The sequence below is a fragment of the Ictidomys tridecemlineatus genome, chromosome 8 (assembly GCF_052094955.1).
Source record: "Ictidomys tridecemlineatus isolate mIctTri1 chromosome 8, mIctTri1.hap1, whole genome shotgun sequence".
Classification (NCBI taxonomy): Eukaryota; Metazoa; Chordata; class Mammalia; order Rodentia; family Sciuridae; genus Ictidomys; species Ictidomys tridecemlineatus.
In genome coordinates, this window is record NC_135484.1 from 122,340,980 (window position 1) to 122,365,287 (window position 24,308).

The 24,308-nt window shown below is 47.7% G+C and overlaps 2 protein-coding genes and 1 long non-coding RNA gene across 3 annotated transcripts; 2 read left to right on the plus strand and 1 right to left on the minus strand.

Annotated features, from left to right (window-relative positions):
- The first annotated feature begins 43 nt into the window (after positions 1–43).
- On the plus strand, positions 44–3,221 carry Psors1c2 (psoriasis susceptibility 1 candidate 2). The gene is made up of 2 exons (XM_005341053.4): positions 44–1,867; positions 2,456–3,221. The coding sequence occupies exons 1-2, from the start codon at positions 1,606–1,608 to the stop codon at positions 2,800–2,802; spliced, it is 609 nt and encodes a 202-aa protein (XP_005341110.3). The 5' UTR covers positions 44–1,605; the 3' UTR covers positions 2,803–3,221.
- Positions 3,046–23,715, minus strand: LOC120888997 (uncharacterized). Its single transcript, XR_005732691.2, has 3 exons — positions 23,575–23,715; positions 5,316–5,358; positions 3,046–3,180 (listed from the first exon to the last, which is right to left on the minus strand). It is a non-coding gene; the product is annotated as an uncharacterized LOC120888997 (long non-coding RNA).
- On the plus strand, positions 18,500–23,212 carry Cdsn (corneodesmosin). The gene is made up of 2 exons (XM_005341052.4): positions 18,500–18,595; positions 21,058–23,212. The coding sequence occupies exons 1-2, from the start codon at positions 18,511–18,513 to the stop codon at positions 22,539–22,541; spliced, it is 1,569 nt and encodes a 522-aa protein (XP_005341109.3). The 5' UTR covers positions 18,500–18,510; the 3' UTR covers positions 22,542–23,212.
- Positions 23,716–24,308: the final 593 nt, after the last annotated feature.

A 24,308-nucleotide genomic window follows, 5' to 3' on the forward strand; every position in this document is an offset into this window, starting at 1 on the left:
CATCTTTTCTATCCTGTTTTAGAAGCTTTTGAGAAGCTCCTGTTTTCTTTTATTCTCATTTTTTATTTTAAAACTCTTTTCCTCTGGAATGTGATAAATGCCAGGAGAGAGAAAGATAAACATTCATTCATTCAACAAAAATCTTAGATCCAGGCAAGGCCTCTGCACCCAGGTGCCTATGTTCTAATGGGAGAGACAAATAGACAAGGACCTCAGAATAAATGAGTACTGGGCTGGAGATGTGGCTCAAGCGGTAGCGCGCTCGCCTGGAATGCGTGCGGCCCGGGTTCGATCCTCAGCACCACATACCAACAAAGATGTTGTGTCCGCTGAGAACTAAAAAATAAATATTAAAAAATTCAAAAAAAAAAAAAGAATAAATGAGTGCTTCAAAGGAGAGCTGGGAAGAGAAAGTGAGATATAGATATATGATAGAAGGGGCTCTGGGAGGGGCAGCTTTAGGTGAGGGGCTAAGGAACTTTGTGCTGAGGCCAGGAGAGATTAAGGGGACCCAGACAGGATGTTGGGGAAGAGGCCAATATTGGCAAGTAATTTAAAATTTATTCAAAGTCAATAGAAAGCTCTAGGGGCTTCAGTTTCAATTTATTTTTATTTATTTATTTATTGTAGTACTGGGGATTGAATCCCCAGAGAGAACTCTAATACTGAGCCACATCCCGAGTCCTTTTTATTTAAGTTATTTTAAAAAAAAATTTTAGTTGGACAGAATGCCTTTGTTTATTTTAATATGGTGCTAAGGATCGAACCTAGTGCCTCCTACATGGTAGGCAAGTGCTCTGCCACTGAGCAGAGCTCCCTCAGCTCCCCCAGCCCTTTTTATATTTTTGAGACAGGGTTTCTCTAAGTTGCTGAAGTTACCCTCAAACTTGCAATTCTCCTACCTCAGCCTTTAGAGTAGTTAGAAGTACAGGCATGTGCCCCAATGCCCAGCTCAATTAGCATGTTGTAAGAAGATGCATTTTTGAACTGAGACCTGAAAATGGGGACAGAAAAAGCTGGAGCAAAGAGTTCCTGAGGAAGGAGGAAGAGGCCAGGATTACAGGAGGGGCAGCTTCTTCCTGAACCTCTGGCTGGAGACTAATGCCACCAGTTTGGGGTGGGGAAAGGGAAGCAGGATATCCTCGTGTGTCTTTCCTCTTCATTGTCACCCAGATGCCTCCCACATGGAATTCTTTGGCTGTCACTGGGAGGTCCCATTTAAGCAGGCACATGCCAGAAAGCAGCACGCCTGGTCCTCAGGAAGGAAGCCCTTAAAATGAAGGGTAAGGGGGCTGAGGCAGGCATGTTAGTGGACACTGTATCAGCTGCATCCCAGGTTTCAAAGGCTCCCCCCACTTCAGCTCAAGCGTCCTGCTTCACAGCCTTATAATTATGGTGCTTCCCCAAGCAGGGGTTGCTCCCATTCTTTGGCTTCTGATAGCTATCAGGGATGAAAGGGTGGAGGTCCCTGTGATTATGAAGATGACAGGTGGGTATAGATTTCTGCAGAGTGTGGATGGAGCTGGTGTAAAAACAAGGGTGGGGTGATCATCTGGGTCAATGATAGTGAGAGCCAGTGATTAGGTCTTGGGCTAGGGGACTAAAATGAGAGACGCCATAGTCAGGCTTCATTTTAGCCAGGGCCTTCCCAACGGGTTTGACCAGTTTGATTCTGATGGGATTCCTTGTGCCACTGGGCCGGCCCCTCCCTATAGACCGGCCTCCTCCTCTCCATCTTCCCCTATAAAGCCTCTTGGGATTCCCAGACACCCAGACTCAGAGCACCCCACTTTTGGGGGCCAGCAGACAGCCATGATGATCAACTGGAAGCTACTGGGGATCCTGGTCCTTTGCCTGTTTATTGGAGGTGAGCTGGGAGCAGGCCAGGAATATCAGGGGTAATGGGGATGGCCAAGATGACCAACCCTTAGTGAAGATAACCACTAAAAAGGAAAGGGGTGAATCAGGCACACAAAGGTGGAAGGGATTCTGAAAATTTATATGAAGAGTATAGTTCAGAGCATTTTGGTTCAGAATCAATGTTTTGCTCTTTGGGGTGGGACCATGTGGCTGTTTCAGAGTTCAGATATGTTGGCTGAGGAAGGAATGTATTAGGATCATTGTGGAGGTGGGATGTGGATGCCACATGTGGCCAAAGTGTAGACCACTTTGGGGTACAGTGGGGCCCATGCTAGCCAGGTGTGGGCATAGAATGAAGATTATTTGGGGGAGGTGTCAGGCCCTTAACATTGGACAAATGAATGGCTCAAAATCAATTTTCATGTCATTTTAAGACTGTGATAAATGTATGGAGAGTGCTTTGAAAATTACTTTGAGGTTTAGCTGGACAGCTCAGACTGTCCATCCCAAAGAGATTCTGTCTCCTGGTCTGTAGCTGGGGTGGGGGGGTAACTGCTCCTCTTCACCCCTTACCTTTCTCCTTCCTCTTCTACAGGAATCTCAGGCAGCAAGGACCAACCTCCTACCCCACCCACAGAAGGCAGAGAGGAGGAGAGCTCCCCAGTATTTCCTCGGGGCCCTCCGATACCTGGTGACCCCTGGCCAGGGTCACCCCCTTTCTTTGAGGACCCTACAACTCCAAGCCCTACCAGTCCCCTGCCTGAAACTAGTGCCTGGCCCCCTGAGCCACCCAACACTGATCCTCCTCAACCTCCCCGGCCTGATGACCCCTGGCCAGCAGGACCCCAGCCCCCAGAAAACCCATGGCCACCTGCCCCTGAGGTAGACCATGGCCCTCAGGATGAGCCAGACCTTGACCCTCCCCAGGAAGAGTACAGATAACAGGGATCCCCAGGTGACTTGGGCCTCCAGGCAGAGTACTCCCAAGCCCATCTCTACCCTTTTGTTTCCCCTTAAAATTTCCCCAATTTTGCCTAACTCCTCATTCCCTCAACTTATTCTGATTTCAGAAGGAATCATCAATGTTTTGTCACCCCTTGGTATCCCTATTTAGTCCCCATATTTTCCCTCTTTTTTTTTTTTTGACAGCATAAGCTCACACTCCTACCTCACCCAGTTCTCTTGCTGCCCCTACCTTCCACCTTCTCTTCCTCATCCCTGGGACCTGGGATTTCTGGGGCCAGGTCAGCAGACTGTGCTCTCTGCTGTCACCTGGTGGTATATGACTGGGACCCATCAGTAGACAAGGATGGCGCTTCCCTGAAATAGAAAAATAAAAACCATGTTTTCTTATTTCGGAATCTAGGCCACTTCTTTACCATTGATTATGTTTTTGAATATTCAGATGCCCTTCTCACAGCCCTCAATTTGCAGAGGTTTGGAAGTAATCTGAGTTTCTATCTTACCTACATGTCATGCAAAAAGGTGCAGGACTCTGCCTTGAAAATGCATCTAGCAGAATCACAATGGTGTTCAGACCCAAGTTCCTTGTTTATGGGACCCCTGTACTGAAGAGTGAGAAAGGAAGTTAGATCTTTCTTTAATGACTCATAGTTTGCATGCCTCTGGCAGTACATGCAAACTTTCCCAGGGGTGTGTGGGCAGTATTTTTGTTGTTGTTTGGGGTACAGGGATTGAACTCAGGGGCACTCAACCACTGAGCCTCATCCCCAGCCCTATTTTGTATTTTATTTAGAGACAGGGTCTCACTGAGTTGCATAGCACCTCGCTTTTGTTGAGGCTAGCTTTGAACTTGCCATCCTCCTGCCTCAACCTCCCGAGCCACTGGGATTACAGGTGTGCACCACCACATCCAGTGCATATGGGCAGTTTTAAGGGAATCAGTTTCCAGATGTATATAAGTACCCTGAGCCTAACAGGGTACTCTTCCTGGAGCTGCCAAATTAAGGTCTATGGGGGGCTGGGGATATAGCTCAGTTGGTAGACTGCTTGCCTCACATGTATAAGGTCCTGGGTTCAATCCCCAACATCACCAAAAAAGAAAAAAGAATCCAATGGGAAATATAAATCAGCCCTTTTCATCTCATTAAGAGAATAATTTTCAATAAAAGTTTACTTTTTAATGACTAAATATTGCCATGTTTGTTATTTTGACCAATTGTCTTACAATAACCCAGTGAAGAAGAACCATTTAACAGAGTCTTATGATTGTAAGAAATAAATTTCAATTTATATGCACATTTTGTCAGAGATATATAATAAAAGACTTAGTAAAAAAGGTATACAACAAAATATAAAAGAGATCTACAATAAAAAATAAATTTTATTAGGGGAGATTCTATAGGAAAAGGAGACTGGAAAAAGAACTAAAGAGAAAAAGAAACAAGGCAAATTTCTATTTGGTTAAAGAGTATTGTAGGGACAGACGAGGCAAGGCACCAAAGATAGCAGGAAACAGTTTTATTTGGCTGCAGCCAGGTTCAGAGGGCACAGCTTTTACTATAATTAATCAATTCCCTGAACCCTGAGTTCAGGTAGTTTCAGAATTTTATACCCAGCATGTAAAGGGAGGGGTTCAGAAGTTCACAGTCTGTGGAAGTTCACATAAAAGCAGCTCTTTCTTTCACTGTTCTGGGCAAGTTAACCCTTCAAGGACAATACCTAAGAAGGGGAGAGTTTCTTCTCCCCTTTCTTTCCTTCCCCTGTTAGCTGTTACCACGGAGCCCAATTGGTAACTTGTCTTATCATAGAAATGTAGACATCTCTGTGAAGCTCCAGCTCAAGGCCAGAGGCCTTGTTATAGGATTTGTCCTTTTTTTAATTACATCTTTCATTTGCAAACACACTTCTACAAACCACTATACTGGTTACAAGTTTGTGAAAAACAAGTAAAGGGGTGTTCAGCACCTGAAGTGCTGATTTCTTCCTGGCCAATGGCCAAGTAAAATAGAGCAACAGGATAATAGGAAGTTTAACTACATTGAACATTTTTGTAGAGACTCTTTTGCTGACACTACTAAAATCAACCATGGTAAAGATTTGTGGAGAAGCCCAGTTAAGATTTTTTTCTTTTAGAGAAAGGGGGTGCCACTACAAGGGCTTGTTCATATATTTCTTAAATAGATATAAAAGTCTATGGTATTATATTCCACCTGCTACATTTAAAAGAGTGAAGTGATTTTTCACAGGTAAGTACTTTAAATCCCTGGAAAGTATATCCTTTCAAATTTAGCTTCATATTTAAACTGTTAGATGTTGTCTTAAAAATGTGTAAGGAGTACATAGTTTTTCAAAATTCTTTTATGAAACAGTTACTTTAAAAGGCAGGGGTTCAGAGAGCCCAAATTCTTAACTCTAGTGTTAATCAAATGGCTGACCAGGTTGAGGGTTGAGGAGGGGCTAAAAGAAATTGAGGTACATGACCTTAAACTTACCCCTTAGTATCCCGTTTGCTTATGTGGTAACTCCCATTGGAACCTACAGATGACCCAAATAAAAAAATAAAAAATAAGCTTAGGGTTTAGTAATAATTTTATAACATAAAAGAATTATAAGGGTAAGCCTGGGAGGATTTTTTTTTTTTTTTTTTTTGACATCGGGTGGAGGATGATTACTCTGGACTGGACCTAGAGATTTTCTACCACCCAACTATATCCCTAGTCCTTTCTGTTTTTTACTTTGAGACAAATCTCGCTAACAGGCTGGCCTCTAACTTGAGATTCTCTTGCCTCAGCCTTCCCAGTCTCTAGGAGTACAGGAGTGTGCCACCTGCCCTGGACCCTAGTAGGATTCAATAGTCCCCCAAATAGATCATATTTACCCATTCACTTATTATCTTACACCCTTAATATGTCCTCCAATTCCTGGAGCCATGGGAGATTATAAGAATATAAACAATAAAAATTTGTACTTCTCAAGGAAATTTAAAACGAAGCCAAGAGAGACAGGATTCATTTATTTATTTTATTTTTTTTTAGTTGTAGTTGGACACAACACCTTTATTAAATTAAATTAAATAAATTTAAATTATTAAATAAAATAAATTAAATTTATTTGTTTATTTTTGTGTGTGTGTGATGCAGAGGAGCTAACCCATCACCTCCGGCGTGCTAGGTGAACACTCTACCCCTGAGTTATAACTAAGTATGTGAATAAGAACCAAAGTAGTGGCTTTGGCAGTAAACACTATGAGTTTAGAGTCACCACCGTGGTAGGAATAGTCAGAGGAGGCTCCCATAAGTACTTCCCTTGCAGGACCTGGAGGAAAGGCAGGCTGTGGCAGGAGGAAGCTGCCAGCTGGTGCTCACAGGGCAGCTCTGGGCTAGCAGGCTAAGCAAGCGGCAGAAGGACCCAGGAGCCTGGGTGGCCAGGCAATTGCAGGCCTCTGCCTGTGCAAGTGCCTTCCCTCTGTTTGGAAGATCAGGACTTCCTCCCCTAGCCCTTTCCCCAACCAGTTGTTCCCCCTCTGGGGAGGCTTTACTGCACCAGGGTTCACACACACACACACACACACACACACACACACACACACACACACACGGGCAATGATTTTATTCACCGTGTCTTCCCCTCTCAGGCCATGGCCTCTCGGGAGCAGAGACAGTTGTGTTGGTACATTTCTTCTCTGTAGACTCCACCATTTTAGTGCCTAGTGACTGATTCCCAGTGTGCTGTATCATTCCCAGTAGCCCTACCCATGCCTCTGGCTGGGTTGCAGGGAACTTTGCCTGGTGCCTCCTGCTGGAAGTTTCCCTCCACATCCTCCCACACAACCACACCCACTCCCACTCCCACTCCAGGGGACAATATGAATAACTGACAATATAAAAGCATCAGTACTTCAGTCCCCTGTACCAAAGTTGCCCTCCCTGAGACTTCCAATGGTTTTACTCACTTGCTTGGCCTCCTTCCCTTCCAGGTCCCACTTTCAAACCTCCCCCACCCCTCCAGTCCCCATACACACAGTATTGTGGCGTGAACCCAGAAGAGCTCTTACTGTCAGGCTACATCCCCAGCCCTTTTTAATTTTTGTTTTGAGATAAGGTCTCTGTTAAATTGGCCAGGCTGGCCTCCTCTTGCCATCCTCTTGCCTCGGCCTCCTGATTTGCTGGGATTACAGGCATCAGGCTTGCCCTAGCTCTATCACTTTCTTTACTTTCTTTGTTTCTTTTTCTTTTCTTTTCTTTTTTTTTTTTTTTTTTTTTTTTTGTACCAGGAATTGAACCCAATAGCGCTCAACCACTGAACCACATCCCCAGACCACTTTATTTTCCATTTTGAAACAGGGTCTTGCTCAGTTGCTAAGACTGTCTTTGAACTTGGGATCCTCCTGCCTCAGCCTCCTGAGCTGCATGTGCCATCATATCTAGCCGGGCTCTCATCACTTTTTAATGCACCTTTTTGTTGGGGTGGGGGGATGGAAGGTTACGAGGGATTGAAATAAGGGGCACTTGATTACTGAGCCACATCCCCATATCTATGTTGTATTTTATTTACAGACAGGGTCTCACTGAGTTGCTTAGCACTTCACTTTTGCTGAGCCTGGCTTTGAACTCATGAACCTCCTGCCTCAGCCTCTCAAGCTGCTGGGATTACAGGCATATGCCACTGTACCCAGCTACATCTGCAGTTCTTAACATTCTGCTACTCCTTTTTTTTTTTTTTTTTGTTCCCTTCATAACTGGTGATTGAACCCAGGGACATTTTGCCACTGAGATACATTCCTAGCTCCTTTTATTTTATTTATTTATTTTTATTTTATTTTGAGAAGGGTCTCACTAAATTGCTGAGGCTGGTCTTGAACTTTTGATCCTTCTACCTCAGACTCCGGAGTTACTGGGATTACAGGCATACACTACTGTACCCAGTCTTTTTTAAAATTTTGAGACAGGGTCTCACTTAATTTCCCAGGCTGGCCTCCTTCCCCAGCCTTCCAAATCACTAGGATTATAGGTGTGGGCCACCATCCCTAGCAACATCCTGCTACTTTATTTAATTCTTCAACATTATGTTGGTTTCCATGTCTTTCTCTCCTTGTAAAGAGAGAAAGAGAGCAGAGACTGGGAGCTGTTTTTTGTATCCCTTACTTTTCTCCTAGTCTCTGGTCCAGAAGATGTTCAATAAAACAAATTCTTAGCCTTATTTCACAGATTAGGAAACTATGCTAGACAGGCACAGTGATACAACCCTGTAACCCCAGGAACTCAGGAGGCTGAGGCAGGATGATGGCATGTTTGAGGTCAGTCTCAGTAATTTATTGAGACCCTGTCTCAAAAAAACCAAAAAACACACAAATAAATAAAACAAAACAAAACAAACAAACAAACAACAACAACAACAAAACAGGATTAGGAATGTAGCTCTGTAGTAAAGTGTTCTCCTTTTGGTACCAGGGATTGAACCCAGGGACACCTAATTACTGAGCCACAATCCCAATGTTTTTTGTATTTTATTTAGCGATAGTCTCCCTGAGTTGCTTAGGGCCTTGCTAATTTGCTGAGGCTGGCTTTGAACTTGCTACCCTCCTGCCTCAGGCTCCCAAATAGATGGGATTACAGACATGCACCACAGTGCCTGGCTAAAGTGCCCTTCTGTTAAATCATCATCTCGTACCATCAAAAAATAAATAAATAAATAAATAAATAAATAAATGAAAGAAAGATAATAGAAAAAAATAAGAAACTTCACTAAGTACTAACAGAGGCAACTCATCTGTGCAAGACATACTACATGTGCCAAAGTCGGACTGCCTGGCTTCAAATCAATTCTCAGTTCGATACAACAGGTGGGTTGAAAGGGAGAGAGAAGGAGGAAGCATGAGGTCATTGGGGATTTTAATACCTATTAATAGCAGTGGGTATTGGCACTCAACATGCCATGTTTATTAGCTGGGGAGACTGAGACTGGATGTTATGGAGTATTAACACAGGGAAACCCATTGTGTCACCTTATCCATCAGGTTAGACAATGCCAATTGCTCTTTGTCTGCCTTGGCTGACCTCACCTGGGAGTGAATGCAGTGGGGACAGCGTCACATCTTATGTCAACAAGGAGTCATGGAATTAAATAATAGAATAGGATCACAGATCTACAGAACAATAGCATAGTACTTTGAACACGGCAGATAGTCAATAAATGCTTGCCAATGAAAGAAAAGAATCTAGAACTAGTGCCCTGCTATAGTCTAATTACAGAAGCCAAGTTACCCTGAGAAAGCATCGGGCACAGCCCTCAGCCTTTGGGCAGGAGAATCATGTCTTTGGACTAGACAGAGGAGATGGTTGTCTGCCCTGCTTTGAAGATCTCCAGACAGGGAAACTCCAAACCATCCATTTGTTTTCTCATTTGTCCATACATCCAGCATTTATTGAGCTTCTGCTGTGTGGGATGCTGGGTCATGGTGACAATCCCAGGAAGCAGTTTCAGTCCTCCCTGCCCTCAAGGAGCTCTGGCTCTAGGGAGGAAACAAGCATGTCTATCATGGCAATAAGATGGGATAAAAGAGGGCACATCTGAGGCAAGAGCCCAGGAGAGAAGTCCCAAGTCCTCTGCCAGTTTTATGTTTGGAATTCATTTGACCAAAAAAGATTTGTTTTGGTATAAATTTAAGCTCTCTTGATGTACATTATTTTCTTTCTCTCTTTTTTTTTCTCCATGATGCTGGGGATGGAACCAGGGCCTTATGCACTGAGTCATACTCCCAGTATCACCTCCCCTTATTTTATTTTATTATTTTGAGATGGGGTCTTGCTATGTTACCCAGAATGCTCCTGAACTCACAGGATCAAGTGATCCTCTCTCCTTAGCTTCCCAAGTAGCTAAGACTCAGATGGCAGGTGTGCATTACCATAGCTGGCTCCTGATTCCTCTCTCTCTCTCTCTCTCTGTGTGTGCGTGTGTGTTGCATTGGGGATGTAACCCAGGGCCTTGTGCATACTGAGCAACTACTCTACCACTGAGCTACATTCCCTGCCCCATGGCTTCTAATTTTTAATTAAGTGCCTTCTAGGTGCCTGGCATTAGTTCTAAAAACTTGTTGAATTAAAACAAATTTAGCCTGAAATCCTCAAAGGCAGTCAACAATTGCCCCAGTTTTCCTTTTAGTAGCCTAATCTCTATGTGGTGAGAGCATCAGACTGTGATGCAGGCTCTTGTCCTCACTCTGTCATATATTATCCGTGTGGTCTTGGGATGTAATTCTAGGGAATTCCTTTAATTATCTCTAAACTTGCAAGCACTGCTGAGAGCCTTGGTTTCTTTGCGTGAGTGTTTCTCAGTCTGCCACCAGAGGGCAGCCTAGAGGCTCCTCTCAGGTGTTTCTCTTGGCTCTCCCTCCTTGCCCGTTTTTGGTCTTATTAATATCTTGCGCTCCTGGCCATTGTCAGCACACACAAGAATCTTCTTAGTCACCAAGTGACCCCTCAAGGTCAGCCAGACACCTAAAGTGAGGTGAGGCAGGCTCAGGAGCCCCCAGTAAAATGCAGCCCTCAGATTGCTTGGCCAGTGGTCCAACAATCACTACTGATTCTTTCTCTCATATATTATTTATTTGTGGTATTGGGGATCAAACTCAAGGCCTTGTGCATGCAAGGCAAGCACTCTACCAACTGAGCTATATCCTCAGCCTTCATATATTATTTATTGAGTTCCTTCAAAAGCAGGTGCTCTAGGGGTGTGGAAACCGCTATGAGGCAAAGGAATGGGGTTACTATGCTCACAGGACTTACCTCCCAGTGGGGGAAGTGAAGGCTCAATAGGCATACAGGGTATCTGTAATACGAGATTGTGTAGTGATAAATACTATAAAACACAGTAAGGCAGAGGAAGGAGAATGATGGTTTGTGTGTGGGGCTGGGTCATACTTTAAAGTGGAAAATTCATGGAGGACAGGGAGCAGTGGTGTATACCTGTAATCCCAGTGAGTTGAGAGACTGAGACTGGGGGATGGCAAGTTCAAGGCCAACCTCAACACTTTAGGGAGGCTCTCAACAAATTAGGGAGACTTTTCTCAAAATAAAATAAAATAAAAGGACCAGTGGTATAGCTTAGTGGTAAAACACTCCTGAATTCAATTGTCAGTATAAAAAAAGTTTTAAAAAAATGAAAAATCACGGAGGATGTACCTAAGGAGATGACAGATAACAAGAACTGAGTGAAATAAGCAAGCAAACCAGGCTTATAAAACAAACAAACAAACAAACAAACAAACAACAACAACAAAAAAAAAACAGCTTGTAGAATGCAGCATCAGGATGCAAAACCCCAGCTACTGGTAGTAGGCATCATGCTTAATTCCTTGAACTTATTTGTCCAAAGGACAGATAATAACTCGTATCTTGAGAGACTCTAGATAAATCCTGCACAAGAAAATGTTAGTAATGAACTAAATGTCTTGCACTGTCCAGGAATCAGAGCTGTTCTCTGGTGCAGATGGTGTAGTCCTGGGATCAGCCTCTCCAATAGGAGTCCATGCTTACTGGTCACCTCTCTGTGCTGAGTGGTATATCAGGTACCAGGGGAACTGGGGAATTGGAGAAGCCAATTGGAGAAGCTGTTCATGAGGAACCCTTGGCCAGAGATGCTCAGACAGGTTAGAAGACAGCACAGAAGTCCTGTCCCTGGCCTAAAAGTCCCTCTCCTGGTACAAGTCCCCCAACCTCTCCCTAGACCATGAGACCACAGTCAGGCTGTGCCCAGGGCCTCTCTCTTCCTCTCCTGCAAGCTTCTCCTCCATGGGGAAGGGAACTTGATCTGTAATTCTGGGTGACCAATAACAATAAAAAGCATTAGTAAGTGGAAAGAAGGACTATTTAATAGATGCACACGATGAGCAGACAAGGAGCACTGGTTTTCCTGATGCTGGCTCCACAGAACAGAGAAGGGAAAAATATTTTGTTACTCTGAGAGCTAATCACAGCCTCTATCTGCATTTCCTCACAGGATGAGAGGGGTGGTGGCCAAATTAGATGTCACTGAAACAGGGCCATGAAGTCTTGAGCTCGGGGAGCATGACTGACCCTTAGCTGACTCCCTGCTGCTTTGGGGAAGGAGGGGTGAAGGGATAAGATGCAGCATGCAGGGCCTGGGGTTTTGGCTCAGTGGTAGATCACTTGCCTGGCATGTGTGAGGCCCTGGATTTGATCCTCAGGATCACATATAAATAAATAAAATAAAATAAAAGATCTATTTACAACTAAAAAATATTTAGAAAAAAGATGGGGGTGCAGATAGCCTGATGGGCAGGATCCTCACTTGTCAATTCCTCCTCTTTCAGGAGTTAAGCCTGAAGATGCACCTGACTCTGATCCCAGTCCTTACTCCCATGGGCCCTGGGTCCTGCCAAGAGGATGAGAACAGGGGATGGGGTAAGGAAAAGGGAGGCTGACTAGGCCAAATTCAGGAGAGCAGTTCTGGAGGTAAGAGGGACAGAGAGGGAGACAGGCAGGGAAAAAGGAAGGAAGGATTGAGCAGAGAAGAGCCATACCTCTGGATATTCTGAAGGAGAAGGATTGAGGGGTTAGGCTGCTCCCCTGAGCAGTGATTCTTAGCCAGGGGCAACATGTTACCTGGGTGGGGACTCCTAGCAGAACTCCCTAGGGAATTGTTAAAATACCCAGCACTGTCCTACCCCACCCCCAGCACAAGATAAATGCCTTGTCCAAGGGGAAATCCCTGCACTTCCTCATCACAGCCATGTGAACGCTGCTATTTGTTAATGGAAGTTTGTTGCGTCTTAAAAAAAAAAAAAAAATCCAGTAGAGAGAAGAGTGGTTCAGGGGAGTTAGTCACTCATGAGGAATGAGGGCTGGACAGACAGAGAGAACACAGGGAGTCGGTGAATGGCTCTTTTTAGAGCCAGGTGCACATATCAGTCTCCCTGCTTCCCACACAGGGCTCTCCTGGAGGTAGGGCCTCACTACTGCCATAGTGTATCCCTCCCCCACCCCAGTACCTTTGGGGTCTTTGCACATGGTGAATGTGTTTGGAAGGGGAGAGGACAAAGAAGCCAGAAAGGAGGGAAACTTTTTCCTGAGTAAGGTGGAAAGAGAGAAGTTAGCCTGAACACATTTATTCATTGTTTCATTCCAAAAAATCATCAAGTATACCTTTCACAGCTGAGATCAGAGAGTTCAAGGAACACAAGAGTGCTGTGCTCACTGTTCAGAAACCCTCCGGGTGAAGAGAAGTGGTTTCTGCCACATTTTAAAGTCTAAATTACATGCCGTAGAATCTATTTGAAAAGAGAATGTAGGAGTCAGGGCCAGGCAGAGCGCCAAATGGTTCACCCTTGCCCGTCTACCATGGTCCACTCCTACAGAGGCAGTGGGGCGCTCCCCAGAGGGAGGCAGAGAATTAAGAGACAGGACTGAGGGGAGCGGTTCCCCTGGTCACATGGGGCAGCACAGGTGGGGTCTGCCCCATCCTGCACAGACCAGCAGGAACTCCACATGCAGATGAGTCCTCTCCTTCTCTGCCCTTTTGGTCACGAGAGTAGCCAAGTGAAGCATGTAGATGACTCAGGGCTACCTGTCCCCACTACAGGAAAAACAACTCAGAGGACATTCCCAGCGGGAGTGGGCCAAGAGTGTCAGCTCCCACTCAAGGGAGAGGTGGGTGTTGTGACTGGAGATGAGTCCACACAGGTGACACGGGTGATGGAGAAAGAGAGGAGAGGAGGGGGAAAGGCCTTCTGCCTGAGCTGAGAGGAGCAGAGGCAGGGAGGAGCCTGGGTCCTGGGCTTCCGAGGGACTCTGGGTGTCCTCTGTCCACCTCTTCTGTCACAAATTATATCTGTTTTCAAGCTTTCCCTCATCTCTGTCTACTCCATTTCCTTCTCCCCAGCCTGTCCCAAGTCTACAATGTTTCCCCCCATGGAATCCTTGTTCTAGAACTTCTGCCCTGACATTTAGACCCACTGGTGAAATGGAAGGGAGAAAAGCTACATGGGAGGGACCTCATGTGCCCCTTAGTCCCTGGCTTAAAGGTCCTTAACTTCTGAGACTTGGAGAGAAGCAGGAACCTTCTCTCTAGAAAGAGACATGCACGAGGAATTTCGTACACATGCTTACAGGGTGTGAGGAAGCTCTGAAGCCTGTCTGTAAAGCATTGCCATAGCATGGGGCACAGCGCTGGGGTGCAGAGTGGAGGGAGCTCCATGGGCTTGGAGGCCCCACAGACTTGGGTTGGAGTCTTTTTCAGACTTTTTTTTTTTTTTTTTTTGCTTGTTAGCAGCTGGCTCAGACATATTGTTTAAACTCAGTTTCCTCCTTTGGGAAAAAGGGAGAGAAGCGTTTACCCCAAGGGACCATAGTGAAAATTCAATGTGACAATAAAGATCCAGTACCAGATTGGGCAGTCAGTCAATGGGGCTCTCCTCCCCTGGCTTCCTCTTTGACCACACAAGTCTATTCAAAAGCCTTTGGTTCCCTGTGTTCTCTATATTTACTCCATTTTCTATAAAATCCAAATTTATTTTGCCTGGTGTTAGAGGTCTCTAGGAATCCTGGTGTTAACAGGCTGGCTGTCCATCCATCCTACTGTTCCTGTGCATGTGCCCCGTCATCCACTCATTCTCAGTACAGCCCACAGATCCACCACCAGGCCCTGGGTCTGAGCTTCCTGCTCTTCTCATCACTCCTCAAGGCGCAGGGAAATTCCGTCACTACTCAAAGCCAAGGACCTGTCTTTTCCACTCAAGGCTTCTCTCTGTGCTGCATGTTGCCGACTGGTCTGCAGCTTCTTCATGGCAAGGAATAATCCATCTTCTTTTTCATTGAACTTCCAAAGCACAGGTGTGGTGAGCCAGTTCCTGGTAGAGAGGAGACTGGAGTGGATAGCCACCTTCTTCCTTGCCGGGTTTCTGTTCTCGCGACTAAAAGGCTCAGGGTCACTCCAGTTCAACTGGGCTAACTGGGCTGCACGAAATAACCACATAAGAGACACAAATATCTTTTTCTTTGGGGTTGCTGTGACGGCTCCTCTGACCTTAAGGGTCTGCAGAAAGAGAGAGAAAGCGAGAGCACGCGCTGACCCCTTTTATCGAGGAGAAGTTGAAAGAAGTAGCCACGCGAGACAATCCACCAGAGAAAGTTGCACTTTATTGCAAAAGGCTGTGTGCTTATATAGATCTAAGGAGAGATGGCAGGGCTTAGATAAATGGCGGGCCACCCGTTTATTGGCAAGTTCTTCCAGATATCAGTTCTGGAGCACAAGAAATTAGTTCTTATTGGGGCTAAGGTTCCCCGCCACCGAGATTTGAAATATTGGCGTCGGCAGGAGAGTTCATGCCTGTGGGAACTTTTCGCACCAGTGGAAAAAGGGGAAAGCAGGAAGAGAAGTTCCTCAGGTGCCATGTTGGGGTTTTTCCTGGGGTGCCGCTGCCGTTATACCTTTTCCCAACAGAAGTTATTTAAATGAGACCAGGGGTCAGGTTTCAGGGGGCTGAGTCTATCTTCATGATGTCCACTGTCAGCAGGTTGACTGACCTGGGTAGGCCACACCCAAGGGTACAGTAAGAGAAGGGGACACATACAAGGCACTTCCATGGAAGATTCTATCCTAAACAGGGCAAAGGAATAGGTGAGCATAGCTTCACCCATGAGGCTGTAGCAAGACACACCCATGCAGGAGACACTGACCACATTTCTGTGACTGAGCGCCTCAGCACCCAGCCGAGGAGTGTGACCTAGTCACGTGTAAGGTTGGTCTCCCACACTTCCTCACAGATGCAAGGCAGGGACCCCCATCTCTTGTCTGCAGAAGGCACCACTTTGAACTTGATTTTCCTTCTGGGGGAGGGGGATGCTCATTCCACCCACACTTTCTCACCCAGTCCTCCCTCTGCTCTGGGTCCTTCTGCTACAGTCTCACTGTGGAATCCAGCTGAACTACCTGTACTACTGCGGACATCCCCAGACTGACCAGCTCCCCACAGGATGACCCTACCCTGTGTGGGCACTCAACCAATGTTCTTTCCCTTCCTTAGCCTGTTAACTTCAGGGTTTCGCTGCCTGAGCTGAGAGAAAGGCTAATGGCGAGGACAAAGAACACAGCAGAGTAAAATAGAGCTACGCCCCCTAATTGCAAGGGACACAGTCCAAGACCCCCAGTGACAACTGAAACAGTGGCTGGTACCTGACCCTATGTGTACTATACTATGATTTTTCCTGTCTATACATATCTATGATAAAGATTAATTTATACATTAGGCACAGGAAGATTAACAACAATAAAATAGAACCATTATAACTATATTTTATGATAAAAGTTATTTAAAACTTATGACTTGTTTATTTCTGGAATTTTATATTTACCCACCCAAAGCAACTGAAAAGTGAAACTATGGATGGGGGACAGGGACCACTGCACAAGGGAGCTGATGGGACTTCAGGGAGGGCTGACTGGAGCTCCAGAGCCCAGATGTAGGCAGGACAGTTGGGGACCTGGGTAGCCCAGGGTGGCAGGATGAGAGGAAGAGTGCAAATAGAACAGGAGGGGAGCAGCCCGCCAAGGAATGCCCGTGTGGGTGGTTGGAGACTTGCCTGGAGGCCGAGAGAGACAGCCTCCTCCAGCGACTGTCCTGGCCAAAGGCTGACAGCAGCCAGGAGGAATGTGAAGAAGAAAACAAGACTCTGGCTGCTCAGGGGAAGCATGTGCTGGAAAAGAAGGACCCAGAGTCCCTGCATTCTCCTGCCTTCTCCCCACCCACTTGGAGATAGCCCAGCTGTTCTCCTCCATAAGGCTCCTTTCCCCTCTTCTCCCTGCCACTCCTGTCCCTGCTCCACACCCTTTCCCCTTCCCTAGATCCTAGATGGGGCCTGAGAGTCTAGGGAGGGGCGCTGATGTCCAGAGAGAGCAACATCATTTTAAGCAGCCCGGCCTCAGGTTTTCTACCCGAGGTGGGAAGGGAGCAGAGGAGAATCTCCCAGGGGGGGATGGGCTGGAGAGAGCCTGGGCTGTGGGTAAACCCTTCTACTATTTGTTTTCCCCCAAAGGGAGGATGCAGGCAGGAGCGGCAGTGGGGCTCCATTTCCTGAGTACCCATGCCAGGGGGACTGTGCACCTTGTATCATTCTTTCTGATAATTCCCTACATGATCTTTACAAAAACCTTCCAAGGCAGGCATTAATTAGAGTTAAGTGAAATTCTTCAGTGAGTTCCAAGAGTTCAGTAGTCCCACGTGCCTAGTGGCTATAGCATCAGACAGCACAGATACAGGACATCTCCATCGCCATGCTGGCCACAAATCCAAGGCAGGTCAGGAGGCAGAGAGAATAGGATAGACCAACCAAAGGGCTCCAAGGACAGAGCTACCTTTGTGAGGAGACAAGAATTTCTAGAAATGGGTTCAGGTGAGGGGAGGAGGACTTCACGGGGCTGGTGGCTGTTTGAGGAGACTGGGTAGGAGGACAGCCTCCTGGGCCCCTCCCTTTGATACTGATACTCCCCTACTCTCTACTCTCGGCAACACCGGGTGAGAAATTGGTCAGGGTGGGGCCAGGACCAGAGCAGGAGGGAGGGAGATGCAGTGGAGGAGAAACCACCACCTCCCAGCAAATCCCAGGGCTCTTTGCCTTCTGTCTTTCAGGAACTCAGGAGACTACCTGGGCCTCCTTTATCCCACTAAGACATGGCTAGCTACTGCTTCCTGTTCACTCATTCAGGCCAGAGAGCCAGCTAATGGGCTGCCAGGCCACCACCTTTCCAATTAGCCTTATTAGCCTCTTGCTCACCTTGAGAAGTCTAGGTCACCACCTTGGGGGAGAGGCTGTGAGTGGCTTGTGAGTAACTGAGGCCCAGCTATGACAGGGGTCCCCAGCCCAGGCCTCTTCCCAGGCTGAGTCTTGTCACCCAGTGCCCCTTATACTGTCCCTGGAACCCCCCCCCCCCAGAAGGGAGATGCCAATGAGCTGGCTTTCAGAATGTGGATGTGAGAGGGAAAAGGTTCACTCACTGATAGGACACATAATGGGTAAGTGGCAAGCAGGCACTTGAGCAGCAGCAGCAGCAAGAGACAGGTGTGGGGGCAGATCTTCATATCTGAAGAAGGGAAGTAGAAGCTGAGTATCAGGAGCCCAAGGAAATGGGCAGACCTAGGGCTGTGGATGGGAACCCAGTGGGGCCAAAACCATGCAGCAGGGTGAGGTGGGGGCTGGAGCAGGGGTGGGATACTTCCCAGGCACCAAAGGGAAAGCTAAAATGCCCACATCTTCGAGGGGAGGGAGGATGGGAGGATGGCAGTCGGACAGGCCAACCCTGGGAGGCAGCGAGTGAAGGAACCGGAGACTGGGTCCCAGGGTGAGAGTGGTGGCACCAGAGTGGGTGGCCATAGGGCAGAGCACCTGGTTCCAGGTTAAGCAATGAGGAGCCAGGGCAGGCCGGTCGGGCTGCAGGATCTGGGGCCCAGTGGCCATGGGTCCCCCACACTGTAGCCACCGCTGTTGCTGAGTAGGCAGATGCCCTGGCTGATTACTTCAGCTCCTCGGGCCACACCAACTGCCCCCAGGCACCCACCCCTTCCGCCCCTCCTCCCCTCCCCATAGTGACTCCTGCCCAGAGAATGTCCAGCCCTAACATAAAGGCCCTGGGTGTCCACGAGTTGCCGTCAGTCAGAAGGCCACGCCGTCCGAGATGGGCTCCTCTCGGGCACCCAAGATGGGGCGTGTGGGAGGGCAAGGGATGATGGCACTGTTGCTGGCTGGTCTCCTCCTGCCAGGTAGGAGGCTGGGGGCCCTGGGGGTGGGAGGGTAGGGTGGGAGAGGAGGAACACAGACCCAGGGGCAGGGAAGGCTGGGGGAATCCAGTGCCTGAGGAGGGTCTAGGAGAGAATCTGGCGAGGAAGAAAGGCAGGGGCTTTGGAATCTGACCTTTGAGTCTAGGGGCTGCTCCTCATTACTTTGTTACCTCAGGCAAGTTTCTTAAACTTGCCTTGGTTTCTGACACTCTAAGGTGGGGTTTAAAATAACACCTAGTACTAATTTTCCCTTGTGTCTCAAATTAGCTAATGTGTGTGACAAGTGTTTTGGAAGCTCTAGAGGGCTGTATCAATGTTGTGGTTGTCATTATGGAACACTAGTAGGTGAAGATTGGATATTTTGTAGTAAGATTGGATATTTTGGAGGTTTTCGTTTCTGTTTTTCTGTACTGCAGATTGAACCCAGGGGTGCGACTGAGCCACATCCCCAGCCCTTTTTATTTTTTATTTTGAGACAGGGTCTTGCTAAATTGCTAAGGCACTGCTGAGCTGGCTTTGAACTTGGGATCCCCAAGCTGCTGGGATCACAGATATGTGCCCCCAAGTTCTGTTTTGGAATTATTTTTAATGTGTCAGACACTGTTCTAGCACTTCAAATGTAGTAGCACTTTTGATTATATCAAAAACAATAAGAGAAGATTTATGGTTCCCTTTTTACAGGTGACACCAAGGCTCCCAGAGGTTAGGAAACTGGCTCAGGATCATGATTAGAAGCAGTTCAGCCAGGATTCAAACCCCAGGCTAGGTAGTTTTGGGGCCTGTACTGTTGACCACCAGGTGTTTATGGCCCTTGAGGCTTTTCTGTGACCTTCCCCCCTTGGTCGGGTGGGCAGGTGGAGAGCAGGGTGCACAGTGTCTGGGGGAGCAATGGAGGAGGCGGGGAGTGCTAGATGATTTCACGTGGAGTGGGGGGCAGTGGCAGAGCTGGTGCATAGAGGTTCATGCAGAGGATTTCTTTTTGAGGAGAGACCAGGGATGCTGCAGACTAGAGGTCTGATTGCTGGTGGAGAGCTCAAGGATGAGTAGCAATAAATAATGAATCATAATGTCTAATGCTTTCTGTTTTTGAAAGTAGGTGATCTCACTCAGTCTCATAGTAATGCTGTAAGGAAGGCAGGACAGATTGCTCAGAGAAATTTAGTGATCTGCTAGTGTGGGCTCTGTCCATGCTATCTAGGACCCAAAAGGACAAAGGTGGGCAGAAGACATTTAGGTAATAGAGAGCGGTGAAGACAAACTGGGGTAAGCTGAGCCTGGGGGTTAGGAGCAGAGGATTGGTTAAAGAAGAAGTGATTCCACAGTTGAGGCAAATAAAGGCAACAGGAGTCAGATACAGGGCTGGGTGGGGACAGCAGGTGCACATGTGCGAAGGCTGGGTGGGGAGCAGGGAAAGCTGATAATGGTCACGTGCCTCCAAGGAGGGTTTCATGCTGATGTCCCTAGGCTGGGCCAGTGAGAGCAGGGGTGGTTTAGGGCGCGGTGTCCTGTCACACTGGTACCAGCAGGTTCTGAAGCAACAGGTGAGTGCCCCCACATCCAGGCCCCCACCCAGCTTCACTGGCATGGTCAGCACTGAGACAGGAATCAGGAGTTCCATCCTCCCCTCAGCCTGTTCTCTAGGAGGGAGCTGGTGACCAAGTGTTACCCTCTTCTTTGTGTTGGTCCCTTTGCCACTGGGTGTCTCTTTTCCCATTATTATTATTATTACTACTACTACTACTACTATTTTTTTGTATTTTCTCTTCCCTTTTTGGCCTTCTGTTGTTTTGCCTTCTATCTTTTCTTTCTGTTTGGTCCCAGGGTCTGGCCCAGGATTTTTCTCCTTCAGATTTCCCTACCTCTCAGGGTTTCAGCCTTGCCACTGTCTTCTTTTCGACCTAGTTGTTCCTGGACCTGTCTGTTCACATTCTTCACTCTCTGCCGCTTACTCCTCCAATGCCTCCCCCTTTGGAGGCTGGCTACTTCTCTATTAAATGTTGAACCTCTTCCCCACTCAACACCACACTCCCAGAACAATGAAACTGCCCTTTTTCTGCCATCCTGATATCCTTTAGAGACAACAACCACTTCTTCCTCCCTTTTCTTCTGCTGTCAAAATCTCATAGGGCTCACCTGTCATCCCAGCGTTGTGGGAGGCTGAGGCAGGAGGATTGCGAGTTCAAAGCCAGCCTCAGCAATTTAGCAAGGCACTAAGCAATTCAGTGAGACCCTGTCTCTAAATAAAATACAAAATAGGGCTGGGGATGTGGCTCAATGGTGGAGTGCCCCTGAGTTCAATCCCCGCCCTCAAAAAAAAAAAAAAAAATCTCATAGGCTCCACTCTGGAGAAATCAGCATGCAGGAGGACTTGGGATTGGTCTGAAAGGTAAGAGAGAAAGCCAGGCTCCTCTCTGGCCCTTACTGATGGCTACTTTCCTCCCCAGGAACTTTGGCTAAGAGCATCGGGACACTCTCAGACCCCTGTAAGGACCCCACACGAATCACTTCTCCGAACAACCCATGTCTCACTGGAAAGGGTAGCTCCAGCAGCTTCAGTAGCCAAAGTGGCTCCAGCAGCTTCAGCAACTCCATTTCCAGTTCCGGTGGCTCCAGTGGTGGCTCCAGTGGTGGATCCAGTGGTGGATCCAGCAGTTCTAGTATCTCTAGTGGTGGTTCCAGTGGTGGCTCCAGTGGTGGCTCCAGCGGTGGCTCCAGTGGTTATAGTATCTCCAGTGGTGGCTCCAGTGGATCCAGTTTCTACCAGGGTGGTTCTGCAGGATCTGCATTATTTAAACCAGGATCAGGATATCCCAAAGGAACAGGGGATGGCTCTGCTCTACCGGTCAATGATAAGTCTCACATGTCTGGAGGAAGCTCTTCCTTTTCCCAAACCTCTCAGATGTCCAGCAGCAGTAGTCAAAGCAGCAGCTCCAACCTGCGTCCCTGTAGCTCAGATGTCCCTGACTCTCCCTGCAGTGGGGGACCCATTGTCTCACATTCTGGCCCCTACATCTCCAGTTCCCACTCTGTGTCAGGGGGGCAGAGGCCCGTAGTAGTGGTGGTGGAGCAGCATGGCTCTGGTGGCCCTGGAGTGATTCAAGGTAGCCCCTGTAGCAATGGTGGCCTCCCAGGCAAGCCCTGCCCCCCCATCACATCTGTACAGCAATCCTATGGTGGCTATGAGGTGGTAGGTGGCTCCTCTGACAGCTATCTGGTCCCAGGCATGACCTATAGCAAGGGTAAAATCTACCCTGTGGGCTACTTCACCAAAGATAACCCTGTCAAGGGGTCTCCAGGGTCCCCGTCCTTTGCAGCTGGGCCCCCCATCTCAGAGGGAAAATACTTTTCCAGCAATCCCATCATCCCCAGCCACAGCTCATCTAGTTCCAACATATACCAGTCAGGAGCCTCCTCAGCCATTGCATTCCAGCCTGTGGGCTCTGGTGGGGTCCAGCCCTGTGGAGTTGGCTTCACAGGACCTAAGGGACCCTGCTCCCCTTCTGGCTCTAGAGTGCGCATCAGTTCTAGCATATCCATCAATTCCGGCTCATCCTACCACCCCTGCAGTGGTGTTTCCCAGGGTCCCTGCTCCCCACCAGGCACTGGCTCCTTAGGAGGCAGCTCCAGCTCCAGCTCCAGCTCCAGCTCCCTATCCAGTGGCAAAATCATCCTTCAGCCCTGCAACATCAAGTCCAGCTCTTCTGGTCAACCTTGCATTTCTGTTTCCTCCTCGACATTGAGTGGGGGTCCCGATGGCTCTCCTCAGCCTGATCCCTCTGCTGGTGCCAAGCCCTGTGGCCTCAGCAGCCCTGGAAGGATCCCTTGCCGCTCTATCCGGGACATCCTGACCCAAGTGAAGCCTCTAGGGCCCCAGCTAGCTGACCCTGAAGTTTTCCTACCCCAGGGAGAGTCACTTGACAGTCCATAAGTCAGCTTTTTGTACACATGCATGGGCACACACATATACACATGCCATCTCCCAGTTGGGAGACATCCAGGGGCCCAGACATGGGGTTAGCTCATATCCTCTCCTAAAAGAGCTGCTCTGCCTCCTCCAGTATTCCAGTGTTGCAAACTCTCCCTTATTACCTCTTCTTTCTTCATCTCCTATCACTCACTGGCCCAAATGGTAGACTCCAAATCCCTTTCCCCATTCTCTCCTATATCTTGGATCCCATTCTACTGCAGTGCCATTTCTACCAGAACACCACCCCTTAAAATTTCCTTGGGTATTTCTTTGAGATAGTCCATTAACAAAACCCACCTACTCAAGTTCTTGACTAGGAAACCCCTGATCTCTGATGCCTGGACAAGTCATTCCTTCCTTTGCCAGATAAAGCAAAGTCCAAATTGTTCCCCGAAGATAATGACCATGTTTCACTGACCTATCTTCACCATCTGCTCAACCAAACCTCTATACCACGGGATGCTGTTTCCAACACACTCTTGCATCAAAAAGCCAGCCCTCTCCCTGGCTGTCACTTCTCTCAGTGCTGAGGTGCTGCCATGTGTGAGACACCAGGGCACCTGCTGAGAATGGAGCCATCTCCCTGCTTTCTCTGGATCCTGGACATGGCTCAATAAACTGTGTGAACTCGATGCAGATTTTTTGCCTTCTTAGAGTCCTGGGTCTCCTCCTAGGACATGGGTGGTGAACCTCCTGTGCCTCTAGAGGTCTCCATGTCCCTGTTTCCATTCATAAGTTGGCCCAGTATTTCTCTCATGCCTTACAGCTACTCCCACAAAGAAGGAAAACAATAAATATTTGTTGAACTGAAAGCAGAAGTTGCCTGGTTTCCCAGACCCTTCCATCCACCTTCCCCCTCTTTCTTGGCTCCAGGAGATCCAGTCTCTCTACTCCCCATTCACACTGGAGTCCTTTTCTCCCTTATATAAAATCCTCATTATTTCCTTCCCCTCTCCACCCAAGTTCTGTCTCCTCTACCATTAGTGTGCCTCACCTTCTAGACGCCATTCTCTCTGGGAGTCCCCAGCGTTGATGACTTCCTGGGTTTCTGGAACACCTGGAACTCTGGGAAGGCTTAGATACAACAACTCAGACCAGATTCCTTGTGAATGAATAAGAGCCTGGTTGTTCTGGGAGCTGGGGGCGGAGAGAGTGAGACAAGATGGGAGGCTGGCAGGAAGTGCAGCCAAGCACGTTAACTCACTTAACGAGATCCCAGCCCATGCAGACCAGAGCCAACAGTGTCCTCTCTGCTTCCATACACTTGCTGCCTCTGCTGTGGATCCAGAGTGAGAGCTGTGGTGGGTTAAGAGGTTAGAGTGCTCAAGTGCAGAAGGGAAGGTAGCCTTCATGGAAAAGAGAGAGAAAGTAGAGAGTATGGACAGGGTCATGTAATCTACTTCCTGAGATGGCAGAGGAGAAGCTGAGGTTGAGGATGCTCTTACATTCCAAGGAGGGCAGGGGGCACTATGTGTCCCCGTAGAAAGGCCTCATTGGCCACTTCCCAGAGCCCCTGCTTTGCTGCAAAGAAATCCACCCCTATCCTAGGATCTAACCTTTCCCCTCCTTTCAAAGTGGAGTAGGCTTGAACTGAATTTAGGACTGCTGAAGTTCCAAGTTCAGAACCAGCAGCAATATGTTACATTGACTAGAAATGACTTAGGGCAGCTGAACCAAACTTCAGGGTTGATTGGAGACAAGGTAGGGCTCCAAAACAGTCCTATTTCT